General features: G+C 46.1%; 1 protein-coding gene and 1 long non-coding RNA gene across 2 annotated transcripts in view; one reads left to right on the top strand and one right to left on the bottom strand.

The window, feature by feature from the left end:
- Window positions 1-5,769, bottom strand: part of PCSK1 (proprotein convertase subtilisin/kexin type 1) — a 30,952-nt gene extending 25,183 nt beyond the window's left edge. The window contains exons 1-3 of the mRNA XM_075136596.1: window positions 5,575-5,769; window positions 3,805-3,909; window positions 354-464 (exon numbers count right to left, since the gene is read on the bottom strand). Of these exons, the coding sequence (XP_074992697.1) occupies window positions 354-464; window positions 3,805-3,909; window positions 5,575-5,754 (396 nt within the window). The 5' untranslated portion in view covers window positions 5,755-5,769. The remainder of the gene's footprint in view (window positions 1-353; window positions 465-3,804; window positions 3,910-5,574) is intronic.
- A 698-nt stretch (window positions 5,770-6,467) lies between these two features.
- LOC142075651 (uncharacterized) lies at window positions 6,468-12,038 on the top strand. Its single transcript, XR_012670973.1, has 3 exons — window positions 6,468-6,527; window positions 7,002-7,292; window positions 11,889-12,038. It is a non-coding gene; the product is annotated as an uncharacterized LOC142075651 (long non-coding RNA).
- The last annotated feature ends 2,178 nt before the right edge of the window (window positions 12,039-14,216 follow it).

The following is a 14,216-nucleotide window of genomic DNA, read 5'->3' as shown; positions in this document are numbered from 1 at the left end:
TACATGGCCAGCTTCAGACATGGTAAGGGACTTCTTATACGCCAACCGCGCATATTTTAGAATTATCATAAAGGTAGATTTTAACTGTTACACTGCTTTCTAATATCAATCCCCATCCTAAGCAGCAACCTGAATTGGCTTTTAAAATCTTTGCACAAATGACACTTCAAAGAAAACAGAAGGTTGCCTGGAAATATTATCACAGAGATCTCTCATTTTTATACCGTATGCTAATGAGAGGGACTCTTCATTTACTCCCTTCAGTGCAATCGCTCTGATATGAGTGAAATAATACAGCTGATAGCATAACTGAAATTCACCATCCCACATTCCACAGTGAAACAAATTCTTACCAGATACCACTGCTGATTCCACATAGGATCATTGAAAAGATTTTCTGCCGAGTCTCTCATGGTGGCACGCTTAGTTCGCTTTTTTTCATATTGCTGCTCTGCCCATGACACCTACAATTATTTGTATAAATATGACAAGTAAGCCTCTATAGGTTAGGACTTTCTTAGCCTAGAGGGTAAGGGGTTTCCTCACACAGCAAAATTTTGATGCCTAAAGCAAAACGAGCAACGTCTGATGCAGAGAGGAGGATTATTTACACTGTAATACAGTGTACTTTGGGGAGGCGGACTTGGTGAAATCACAATACTATAGAATCAACTCACAGAAAATTATTAAGTTCAAGTTAACAGTAGAACTCTTGTGAGTGCCACACAATGCAGGATTTTATATCAAATGTGTAGTATGGTTAGAAGGTTATCTAAGCAGTGGTAGATACCAAAACAAGCAAAACCACAGCCTGCTTCTTTCTCCTACCTACGTTTTAATGCCTATCTATTTCTATTGGGAGTTAAAAGAAAAGGAGAAAGATTCTCTCTGGCTTTAGTCTAGCAATCATAATGACGCTGTTACAGCTGGACCTTCAAGTCTCCTTCCCAGTGGTGTTTTGAACTGTGATCTATTAGTAAGCTATGAATATTGGACTAACTTCATCACTGGCATAATTCCACTTAAGGCAACTGAAAGCCAAAATGCTTCAGCATGTTTTGCTAAAGCATCAATACAATGAGTTGTATAGCATTTGTGCACGGACACAGCAATCTCTAAGTCACTAGGCTGCATTTTGAAAGTGCATCCCACCTTGTTTCCTTGAATGCATTACTAAACCCAGTTCAAATCAAATCCTGATTCTGATACCTGTCTCTGTGCTGTGTGCTCCTTTTGGAAATGGGAATAAAATGTTACTCATTGCTAGTATCTGGATAGTCACCTTGACACAGATCACGTTGGTGCTTTTCCACCCAATTTCCAGACAAGCAAAGCAAACTCAGGCTCAGTAGATTGCCAAGATCCTGCCACAAGCCTCAAGTGGAGGATGCCTTGGATCTAACCTTTTGCTTTAAATGTCTGAATATATATCACCATATATGAAACAATAATAAAGGTGACTCAGAAATTACAATTAAAAAGTGCTGATTTGATTAAAATAAGATTTTCTAGTGAGAGCCTAATGAAAGTTCACTACAAGAACATAAACCCTTGAAAATGGTAGCTACACCAGGCACGTTTACTGAAAGCTCTCTAATACTATTCTCTATTTGATATATATTTAGTGCTAAAACTGTAGGGGTTTTAAACTGCCCGACTGATATCCAGGGCCATACATACTTGTGCACAGGTTAGAACAATTACCTTTATCTCTCTTCCCTGCCCACAGCAAAGCTTGGCCTCTTCATCACCCAACAGTAATTAACTTCCATGCTTGTTATTTTTTTCAATGTGGACAACTGCACTGAGGGAAATGAGCTGAAACTACTAAGCACATATGTCAGACAAACAAGCCAAATGTTTGTCACTCAGCAGCTGGGTGAGGCTCCAACCATTCATCTCCAGCAAAAGCTGAAGGCCCTGTGCCAAATCTCCAGTCGCTGATATGTAAAGCAGTGAAAATGATCTTGATTCAGGTCTCTTGCAAGAAAGTAATTTGGAAACTAGTGCAAATACTGGAAGAAGTTAGGTAACTGGATAATTATATCCTTTCAATATATTCACAGCCTTTATCTGTTTTACAACACACACTGGGACATCTATAGGAAGCAGATAAATACTCAGATTAGAGCCAAGTTTTACCCCAGCTTTCACACTTAACATACCGTAAAAATCATGAAGGCATTATACAAACAAAAGCAGGATTCCCTTCTCTCTCCCTTTTTAAAGATTGAATTTACATCTTTTTAAATAGGCTGTTGCTGAACAAGAGTAGCTCTTTGGAGCAAAGGTCCATGTATAACTACACAGCATTACATGATTGCTTTGTGTTTATATACTTACATAATGACATAATTACATCTCATTCATTCACATAGTTAATTTGCATACTAGATGGTAAATAAAAGGGAAATCGGAGTAAATTTAGCAAATCACCTGCAGCACTTTGAAGCTCTGTTTTTGGATCTAAGTATGTAAGTCTGCAATAATGTTTGGCATAATGTGTGTTACACAATTGCTTCCATTCTGCTTATGATATTAGAACTCAGTATATTAAACATGGTCCCACTTCCCTGTGTAAGAGATGCATTCAATGTAGTAAATCCAAAAAAGGGAGGAACTGCAGCCAAAACTCTGTTCCTGAACATTGTACTATGACAGCGTTGAACATTTGATCATTGGTATGAGTATAAATTAGAACACTAATTTACACTAAAGCTGTGGATTTTAATATCCCCAATTTAGAATGATTTCACCTAGAAAACTTTAGCCGTTAAGCCAATGTTTGCAAAGAGATAGATGGGAGTGTACAGTTTTGAAACAGAACAGGCAAAACAAATACCCTGTCTAACCCCCTCCTTTAATTCTTCTACTTACGCATGGCGTATTTCCTCCTAGATGACATTTGCATCCAAAACCTCCAGCTAACCAATTACTCATTCTCAAGTGATTTGTCCTTATATGATAAATTGCTGTTTTTCACAACTAGGTTACTTCTTGTTTTGGACTGCCCATATTTTTACAATGATTACTGCAATAATGCTGATTCGAAATTCAAATTCCATTGTTCTGAAATTTGCCAGAAACTGTTTTTAAGAGGGGCTGACAGCATTCTGGTCTGTTCCTTAAATTTGCCACCCACCCCATTTTCTCCGTATGTTTACAAACACAAATGCTTCTCTCTTAAATAAAGTCAAATAAATGGGGAGTCCGCTTCAGCAGTGGATCGAACCTTAGAGCCCTGGCTCTCCAGCGTGCCTGGTCTCCGATTGCAGTGGGATCCCAGTGTACCAAAAGGCTGCAAGTCTAGAACGTGTGATAGATCCTTTGAGAAGGGGTTTTAGCTTGTCATGAAAGAAGCGAATCCAGCAAAACCTCAGCCCTTTTCCCCTACTTTTTTTTTTTTTTAGTATTCAGTCACTTTAAATCAAACCTAATTCCCATGGTAATTGCACAGACGTGGCCTGATTAAACTTACTGCATCTATGGATTTTTACTTTGAATCAAGCCCTGTGGTTCCTCATCCATATTTTTACCAGCGACACATCAACATCTGAAATTCCAAGCCTCTGCAATGCTGCATATCTTAAATCTTAATTTAGAAAGCACTTGCAAAAAATATGGTAAGAGAGGGTCAGATTCTGCCTGTTAATGACAGAATAATAAAATATTATTCAGCACAAGTAGGGATGGCTGAATTAGACTTGCAAAACGAGGAAAGATTGCCTGTGACCTCATTACAAAGCTAGCAATAAGGAGAGAGAATAAACAGAGAGCATGAAAAAGAATGAATATAACACTCACCCGCTCGTCATCAGAAAGTCTTTTAGTTATATGAATGGCACTTCTTCGAGACCGTCTCGGATGGCTTTTACGTCTGAATAGGTAGTGATTTTTGAGTGATCCAATCTATAAGACAGAGGCGTCTTTAACTATCGATAGAGATTTCCCCATTGCAAACAAATATCAACAATCACAACCTGACGGAATTCATTCTGCTTTCCTCTGCAAAAGAGGAAAGAAAAGAGCAAGAAACTAGCCTTCAGATATTTTAAGCTAAACTAAAAAACACTTCTTCAAGTAAGAAGTGCTTATCACAGGCTGTGTGCTGCTAGGGGAAATTGGGGGAAGCTGGTGAAGTAGCAGTCATTACTACTACAGTACTCAGCAGTGCAGTACTTGTAGTAATGACCAGTACACGCACGGAGAGACCTTGACACGGTCACATTTCGAAGGACAGGTTTTACGCACGGCCACACGCCAGTTTTATCTGCTCTTCCCGGGGTTCAGCTGAACAGATGTAAAAAGCTTCGTGTGGCTTCAGAAACCTCACTGCGGGGTTTGTCTGTACAGATGCCTACTGAACTGGCGCTTTCGCTTGCGCAGTAGCTGGTCACCCGGAGAGCTGGCTGCACCCCGCCGGCTTTAAACATCCCTCTTCCCTAAGCAGGGGATATTTGAAACCGGTGGGGGCGAATCCCCTGACTCCAAAGGCAGAAAGACCAAACCTACAGAGTGGGATCACACCTAGGTTTGAGAGTCCGGAGAACATGACCGAGCCCGGGATGTGGCGCGGCCCCTCCCGCACGCCCGCCTGGGCAGGAGGCCGGGAAGGGGCTGCCCACCGCACCGGGCCCACCCGAGGAGGGGTGACCTCCACCCCGCTCTCAGCCTGCTCCCGGCGGAGGGCCGCGGGGGGGAAGCGGCTCTGGGCGGAGGAGCGGGGTCCCCGGCGCCGCCAGACGCGCTGCCTGGCACAGGACCCTCGCCTGGAGGTGGGGCGAGGCTGTTACCTACAGGCGGTTACTCATCCCTGACAACGCTGACGTCACGGCATCCCAAAAAAGCGCCAGGAGGGCCTGCCGGAGAGAAGCCCCGCGATGGCGATGGAGCCTCCGTGGCGGGAGCGGGATGGCGGGGGGCCAGTCGGGGGCGGCGCGGGGCCGGAGCTAGGGCTGCCCGCGCCCTCCTCCTTCCTGCCCGGACCCCTCGGGCAGAGCCGGGTCGCCCTGCCCAACCCTGCCCGGTCTCCTGGGAGCACATGGGTGCCTGCCCGACACTGCCGGGTCCCCTCAGGGACAGCGCGGGTGCCTGCCCGGTCCCCTCAGGGAGAGCGGGGGTGCCTTGCCCGGTCCCCTCAGGGAGAGCGGGGGTGCCTTGCCCGGTCCCCTCAGGAGAGTGGGGGTGCCTTGCCCGGTCTCCTCAGGGAAAGCCAGGTGCCCTGCCTGGACCCCCTCAGGGAGAACGGGAGCGCCCTGCCTGCTCCTTGCCTGCTCCCTGCCCGGTCGCCTCAGGGAGAGCGGAGTCGCCCGGCCCGACCCTGCCTGCTCCCCTCAGGAAGAGCCGTCCCCGGCCGGCCGCCGCGGTCGCGGGGCTCCCCGCCAGGTGCGGAGCCGGGTCCGGGGGCGGCGGGGGGAGAAGGTGCTTCAAACTCCCCGGAGCCCCGTCAGCGGCAGCCGGGCGCAAGTTTCGGGACAGCCCTGAGGGGAGGGAGGGAAAGAAAGGAGCCCCCGCGGGGCAGCTGCCCCGGGCTGCGCGGCGCTGCGCTGCGGTCCGCCCCCCGCCCGGCCGTACCTGCCCCACGAGGTCGTAGTCCAGCTCCTCCGCGATGGCTCTGGCGGCGTCGGGGCCCCCCGGGATCTCCGCCGCCCACTCGTTGAGGAACTGCCGCTCGGCGCTGCCGCCGCGGGCCAGGCAGCAGGCGGCCAGCAGCGCCAGGGCCGCGCACCGGCCGGCCCAGCGGCGCCCGTCCATGGCCGCGGGGCGCGGGGAGCGGCGGCGAGGCGGGCTGCGGCGGGGCGCCGCGTTGCTAGGCGAGCGCGGGCGAGCGGGCGGCGGCGGCCCGGCGCGGGTCCCTGCCTGCCTGCCTGCCGGCGCGGCTGCCCGGGGCTGCGCGGCGCCCAGACCCTCCGGAGCCGGAATGGAAATGAGTGTTTACACGTCAAAACGATGACAGCCATCCTGACGTCAAGTGTACCTGGCCCCCGAGCCGGGGGGGTGGTAATTCCCCGGGGGGGGCGGGCGGCGTGCGCGGAAAGGAGCGGGCGGGCGGGGGCGAAGCCCGCCTCGGCCCGGGCGGGTCCCGGGGGATGGGGGCGGCCGCTCCCCGCGGCGGCAACTTAGCGGAGTTCTCGCCCCCGGACCGGGGGTCGCGGCGGAGGGGGCGCGGGGGTGCGGGTCCCCGCGGGCGGGGGCAGCTGCCGGGGGCAGAGAGCGCAAGGCTGGCGGGGCTTCGCGCGGGGCTGCTTTACGGTCGCTGCCGATGTGGGAGTTAAGGGCTAAGGCTCACCCCGAGCCGCGGGCGCGGCAGCGGCACGGAGCTCGCCCTCTGCTCCCACCCGGCCCCTCCGCGGGTGGGCTTCTCCCCCAGCCCCGCGGTGTCGTTGGGAGGCGCAGCGCTCGCCCCCCAGCCTTGGTGCGAGGGGAGAGCTGGGCGAATAAAGCGGTTTTTTCAATTGAGCTAATAACCCGGGACCTGCTGCGCTTGATTAATGCGCATCATCCTCTGATACTTCGACACACCATAGGTATGCTGCATTAATTGGCACTGCTACCCCATCCGATTATATAACAAATATCTTTACCCTGAAGTACAATTACTCATTTCAAAATAGTTTTAAATTCTCTCTCTTTTTTTTTTAATCACATCCAGTGGTCTGCACATTGCACTTTCTCGGCAAATATTGCAATTTGTTAAGTACTCATTTATTTCCATATTTTCATTTTGCACCTGCGTTTCCTCAGCTCCTGTTTTGTTTAGCTTTCCTACTACCATTCCATTGTCTGTCCTCACATGTCAGAAAATGCCTCTAAAAATTTCCTAATGTTCCCTAAATGCTCCTGCTTCTGCCTCTGAAACTAACCTTTTAGCAGCTTCAGTTTATAGTTAACTGTATTTCACTGCTTGATTTTTCCAGCATTTAAACTGGAGATTTTAATAAGTTGCTTTTAGGTATCAGAGCTGTGATTTAATACTGCTTTTCTTCTTCTGTTTGTTGTAGAGTGACAGATATGCCTGCCCTGCTCTTTGTTGGCTTCTAAAATAGGAAGGTAATGAAAAACATAAATACAGAACAATGAGGAGTGGAAAATATTGTAAAAGGCCAGCGTTTTATTGTCTGAAGTCTCAGCCTCGGACATCGTTGTGGGTTTGGTTCTGAGGGCCTCCTGAGGACCTGTGTGTTCCCGCAGGGATGAGGGGATTGTAACCACTGCAGCTGAAGTACCGGCCATGACGTGTACGGGAGCCCAGAAAAATGGGAATCTGAATGGACCAAAGAAGAGGAAAAAGGGTGAGTATGTAGTAAGTATACCAGAAACGCCAATAGAATATCAATAAATATCGATATAGAATAGAATACCAATAAAATGACACAGCACCATCCTGGTATTCACCCACACTCACTTTCTGCAACATGATATGACGACAGGACAGGGTTTGTCAAAGTCAAGCTAGCGGCAAGGACATGTGTCTTCCGTTAATTTTAATTTATTGTATTCACTGTGTGATTTCTCAGTGTTCACTGCCAAAAACGTATTTTCTTCACTTTCCTGGACAGATGCCTTAAAGATCCCTCTGTTCCATTTTTAGCAACGTTTCTGAGGCTTTCTTTAAATGCAGTTGTCTCGCCAAGCAGTTGCTGGGTCCACACGGGTTTTTCCTGTGTCAGTTTTACCACTACTGTTCCACTCAAAACACAAAGGGCTTTTTACCTCTCATTTCTCATCACTGAGACTGCAACTTGGCTTGAATTTTACATTTTGTATTAAGCAACTGTGCAGAAACATTATCTGCATACAGAAATGAAGTGAGAGCTATATGTATGTATAATGACAATTTATATTCCCAGGTCTTAAGTAGCGGTTAGAACATCTACATCCCTAAGACTGTTTTGAAAATCTCAGCACTCTTTTCTAAACGGTTAATTCATTCACTTGTGTTTATTTATTGGGATACCCTTCTGTGCAGGACTTCAGCTAGATGGGCTGTGTACAGGGTTCTGAGCTGTGCTAGAGCATGAGCTGTGTGCTACACAAACTTGGTTATGCTATCCATTAATGAAGGATACTGTCCAACCCACTACATTCCCACCTAATAATAGCACAATAAAAAGGAACAGCTTGCTCAGCAGCATCAGGTGGAGTCAAAGATAATTGTTTCATGCTCCATAAACAATTTAGGTTTGTTGTTTATCAGTGAAAGATTTATTTAGCCCCTGGTGTGCCCAGTGGTATTCTGCCTGAGTGTAAAATCAGAAACAAACACAAGACCAATTATAAAAATATTATTTCTAGTGCGTAACTTCAGTTTAACATGATACTCAAGACAGACGTGCTTCTAGGGGGTCTACGTTCTGATAAGGACCTCTTTGCATCTGGTGGAGAATTGTTAGTAAAGCGGCTCTTGAGGTTTTTTTTCAGTGTGTGGTAGCTGAATGTGAATCATTACATTTCCCCAGCTGAAGTGTCGTCTTGTAGACCAAACGCACGTAGGTAAGGTGTCCATCAATCCAGTGTGTAATACTGAGCATGAAATCTTAACCTCAGAGGATTGTAGCCACTGGTTGCAGGAGGGCCGTGAAGGAAAGCCCTCAGTCCAGATTTTGACCTAACAAGGGTGTAAATCAGAAGTAATAACTAAAATATTCTTTAATAAGAAAAGTACATTACGGTGGCGTAAACGAACTCAAAATCAGAACTCATGGGGCAGGAGTCTCTTCTCAAATCTTGTATTGCTTCAGCAAGTATAAATACCTATCTTCACCTGTTTATGTTCTGGATGCCTCCCTGTAGCACACTTAGCTCGCAGGGGTACATTGAAGAACTTGGTGTTAATGTTCGGTTCATCTGGATGAAAGTTATATTAGAATTGTCCTTCCACACCCTATGTGAAAACTTACCCCTATTATAGCCAAAGGCAATGTTCCAGCTCTCTCATGGCTAGGAGTTTAACTGCTTGGCTTTTTTCTTCCTCGTTGTCAAAAGGCATGTAAAGGTTTCAGGCCATAGCTGTGTTTTTGTATCTGCATTTCTGATCCTTCAAAAAGATGTCCACGAAAAAGGGAGACGGACTGCTTTTGAAAAGCCAAGCACTTACACACAACACCCTACTTCCGTGCTCGTTAGTAAGGCTAACACATTTAAACCTAGCAATTCTTATTCAAGGCTGAAGTCCATATTGTTGAGCCCAACTCTCTGCTTAACTGCTGTGGCACCGCTCCGGACACGCGCTCCTGACTGCTGCGGGACGTGGCGGTGGATGGGGGCTGCGCTGTAAGCAGGAGGAGCAGCAGGGCTGCGGCTGGCCTGGGAATTGCTCTCTGCAGCTGGTACCATGTGGCTTTACGTCCACGCTGGCCACAAACCCGTCCCGTCGGTCAGAACCACGCAGTCAGGCAAAATCTGCCGTGCGGGGGAAGGCTGGGAGTTCAAAAGCTTCACCGCCTCTGAATGGCAGCCGGTATCCTGAGAAATATATTGATTACAAAGTGGGAAGCACAGGCATGAAACCCTGCAACTCGTGAAGTGAGAAAGCTGTCACTGAAATGAAAGCACCCCAGGAAGCTATAAAGGGATAAAGTCGCATTCCTTCATCTTTGTCACCTTGTAGGAGAGGAGCAATTGTCTTTCTTACTGAGGCAAATAATGAAAGAGCACAGATAAACAGGAAAAAAGCATCAGGAAAACCAAAGGCAGGTAAAAGAATTAAGTTTATCTGCAGAAAAAAATCAAAAAGTTTCAGGGGAATGCCGTCATTTTATCATCTCATTATTTTGACAGCATATTCCTGATTATGTGTTGTATTATGTAATGACATTTCATTTTGAATCAGTCACAAGGTAAAAGCCAAAGAGCAAATTCATCTCTGATGTCACTTCATGAAGTCAACCCATTTGATTTTGCAAAATGAAACTGAGCATTTTTTTGTCTACCCCCAGAGCTTTCTTTCAACATGTAAACTTAATTAGGTTAAAATATAGGTTGTCCTTCGTGGGTAGATGATAAGCCACCACTGTGGGAAGCCAGAAGAGGCATGTTTACGAAGCAGGAGGAACACGTCCCGAACGTGTTACTGCGTCCCTGCACTCTGTCGCTGAATTGACAGGGAAAGATGAGGCCGGGTCTCGGTGCTGGGGATCTTCCACCGCCACAGAGGGCCGACGCAGAGACCCGTCCGCTGCAAGCCTTGCTCTGAAAGAAACAGCGATGCAGAGATGGAGACACTTGTTTGGGGGAAGAGATGAATGCACGGGGATCGAAGATCAACCCCATCCTAGTCTAAGTGTTTTGGCTGCCACCAGCGTTCACAATTTGAGGGTGGCTCTCGGCTGTTCTGCCAGCTGGGCGTGCACGGAGCAGCTCCCGGGCCAGGCTCGCTGCCAGTCCTGCAGAATACCTCTGACTTTCACCCTGACTGCCGAGGAACTGCTCTGGGCTATCGTCTGTGAGGAACAACACCACCTTCTTATATTTCTCCTCAAAATGCATTCACCTAGAAGAACAATGCATTGCAGAAAACCCGTTATACAAAGTGACCACTGATATTTCTGCCTGCATCTCATTGTAAAATCTGTCATTAACACTGCAAGATCAGTAGATCGTACACAGCTGTCAGGAGCTAAATGCTTTTGCAAGATAGAACCTCAGGTTAAAGCCAACAGGTCATGCAGGTGTTGATATTATTTTACTGATTCTATTTGAAAAGTCCAATTTGAGAATGTTAACACCATTCAAATGGGAATTTGTGTTATACATAGCTTTAATTTGTTAAGTCAGAGCACCGCATTTTAAAATGAGAGTAGCTGGAAACGCAGTTTGATGGCTAAAGTGGATGTGGTAGCTGCTGTAGTTTAATTATTTAAATACTAAAAAGGGCTGTGCTGCTTATATTTAATTTGGCTGTGGACCAAAGAACACCCTTGAAACCCACTCTTTTTCGGTAACACTATTTCTTTTCCTGCAGGAGCCAACACTACAAAGTAATTGAAGGATAGTATAAAAGAAGCCATATGTGTAGGCAATCACACAGAATATGGGAAACACCTGTTTTTCCGTCATTACTGCCTGCAAACTAGTGGGGCATGTTTATTTTGGGGGCATTACATTTGCTTGGGTAATAGTGCATGACACATTTTCAGTTTTACGGCAGACGAACACTGAGAACAGCTAATCATATCTGTATAAATGAAACACAAACATGCCCTCCCAGCCATACGTGCGGTTAAATTGGGGCCTAATGACACCCCGCATTACGCGCTGCACGCTCTCGGGCAAGCAGGAAGCAGTCGGTGAACAACCGTCCATTTGTAGCAACCTGGCTAATTCTGTTTACTCTACAGCTCAAACTAATTCAAGCAAAAAGCCTGGAAAATGCATAGGCAGGACTGTAGGAGAGGTGGAAAACCCCAGAAAAACAGCAATAATGTCATAATTTGGAAAAGACGAAGTATTTTACTGCTGGCAATAGAAAGAGGCACAGTTGCAAGTTCATATTGTCCTTGTTCGTAATCCAGATAACAGAGGTGATCAAAGAAAGGAAATATTTTAAGGGAAGATTTTATCAACTTCAGGTACATAGACATAAAACCCAACGTTTTAAAATTCTACATCTTTGGGTTATACTTTTAATAATATTTTACTTACAGCAAAGGACTTCATTGTCCTCACTTGCAAGCTTGTCAATAAATCCCTAAGCGAGGACCAATACATTCATAAATTGTTGACGTATTTTAATAACAGCATAAATAATATTTACCGTTGATGAAAACACTGCTGAGAATTAAGATTACTATTTTTGTTACGTGTTTAATTTAAAGGGGGCGGTTTTTAGAAGTCTTTTTAGAAGACTAAGTACATTGATTAATTATTTTTAAATGGCTCTTCTACAGTGTTCTCTTCATGTTCTATTTCAAGTGTGATGAAAAAGAGAAAAGACCGGAAAGAAGAGAATACATGAGAGGAGAGTAAAAATACATGGGTAAACAAATTAAACCCCACTTGGAGCTATATAAAAAGCTGTATAAAAAAAATTTGTCTATTCCTTCTCTCTCTCTTATTTTTTGGAACTTATAAGTAAGTAACAAAAAGTGACAATAAACGATGATTTTAGGTTAAAATTCCAGGAAAGTTTTCTTGTGTGAGGAAAGGGTAGTCTCACTGAAGAAAACTCTGAGAAACTAAATTACTAAAGTGCTTCCTACCAAAGTCGGTGCTGGGCCCATAACGTACACACATAAGGGAAATGAATCATAGAACAGAATAGAATCACAGGATCACTGAGGTTGGAAAAGACCCTTAAGATCACCGAGTCCAACCGTTAAACCAACACTGCCAAGCCCACCACTACACCATGTCCCTAAGCACCACGTCTACACGTCTTTTAAATACCTCCAGGGATGGTGACTCCACCACTTCCCTGGGCAGCCTGTCCCAAGGCTTGACAACCCCTTTCTATGGCAAGTGACGGCTGATGTTAGATGGTTAGCCTGTTGTGGAGGGGAGAGCAGTGCCTGTCACCTAGCAAGTTCCTTCTGGTGGTTACACCAAGTGAACACGGGGTGAGTGGAAGCGTGTGACTTTCACCTCCATCTTCCCAGGGCATTTCTTTGTGTTCCACCTGGCCGGGTAGGATGGTACCTGACGGCCCTTCGGAGGCCACATCAGTGTTTGAGGTCACCTCACCAGGAGATGCCTCTGTAAAAACTTGCCTGAAATCAGGCTGATTTGTTCAAACGGGAAAATTCCTCTCATCCTTGTTTCAGCTTAAAACACTGAACTTTGGCTTGCATTAGGTCAATGAAGAATAAATTTAAGTCTAACCGTTCTTACTCTGAAATTAAAATGTCCCCGTGTTGGTTTGACCAATACAGCCAAAGCAGCATCGGGCTGTTTCGCTCCTCCTCGGGGCGGAGGATTTCAGGTGTCTGTGCTATACATCCCGCGCTGCTGAGTGACGCTCAGCCACACGTTGTGCTTTTGGATGCTTTCAAGGGCTGCCTGTGTACTTACACCTAATAACTCAAGTGCTGATTTGTATCAAATGATTAAAATCCAGCTTGAAAGGGTTTGAGCTACTGGAGCACCACTGACAGCTGGAAAAGAGTTTTTAAATATTCTTTGAGCTATGATAAAGCAATAGCATTTCAAAGGAAATCACTCACCCCTGACCAAAGCTGCTCTTTAAATACAGAGCCAGCCCTTCTGTGCATGCATGTTGTGCACATTATTGAAAGCATTTTTACCAGTGCTGAGCAGCCAAAGCAAATACAATTTTTAGGAATAGGGTATGCATTTTAGAAACTGCTTTAAAGATGCAGTAGTAAAATCAGAGGATTTCCACAGCGGATTCGCATAGCCGTACACCCCCTCCATTTAACACTGCCCAATAACAGGTCCGTGTGCCTACCTCCGTGCTGCATGGGACTGCACTGAGCTCATTAGAGACTTTTCCAGATCCCAAAAGGGAATGCCGAGTAACATGTTTCTCTTATCTCATATACATACTCGGCCCACTAAAGATCATAGAATCATAGAATCATAGAATCATACAGGTTGGAAAAGACCTCTAAGATCATCGTGTCCAATGGATCTTGCCATGCTAGGCTCTGCATCTGTTGTACTGATGAATTCTTTCTCCAGAGGATTTTTAGTGGGGTTTTCAAAAACCTTCTGCACATCAGAAAATATAATTCCAAAATAACAAAAGCAAGATGTCACCCTAAATAAAAAGAGTATTAAGTATTAAGGGTACAAAGTTATTAAATATCTTCGTATGTGTGGTGGGTTGACCTTGGCTGGCTGCCAGGCACCCACCTAGCCGCTCTCTCACTCATCCTCCTTAATAGGCTGGCAGGGAGAAATAAGTTGCAATAGCTCATGGGTCAAGATAAGGACAGGGAGCTCACTTGCCAATTACTGTCACAGGCAAAACAGATATGACTTGGGGAAAATTAATTTAATTTTTAATTAATTCAATTTAATTGGCAACAATTTATTGCTGATTGAAAATAGAGTAGGATGGTGAGAAGCAAAGATAAGAAATAAAACACCTCTACCTCCCTCCATGGACTTGGACCCACAACCCTGTGATTAAGCACCCCATGCCGTTTCAACTGAACTGCCCTGGCCCTGCTGACCTCAGGGAGACCGAGACCTCTTACCACTCTGCTGGGGCTCGGCCTGTGCCTGTCGTGCCTCCGCTCAGCACCATCGGAGGA

This window comes from Calonectris borealis, chromosome Z (genome assembly GCF_964195595.1).
Source record: "Calonectris borealis chromosome Z, bCalBor7.hap1.2, whole genome shotgun sequence".
Lineage (NCBI taxonomy): Eukaryota > Metazoa > Chordata > Aves > Procellariiformes > Procellariidae > Calonectris > Calonectris borealis.
Note: the sequence above shows the minus strand (reverse complement) of the source record. Positions and strands in the feature narration are given on the sequence as shown.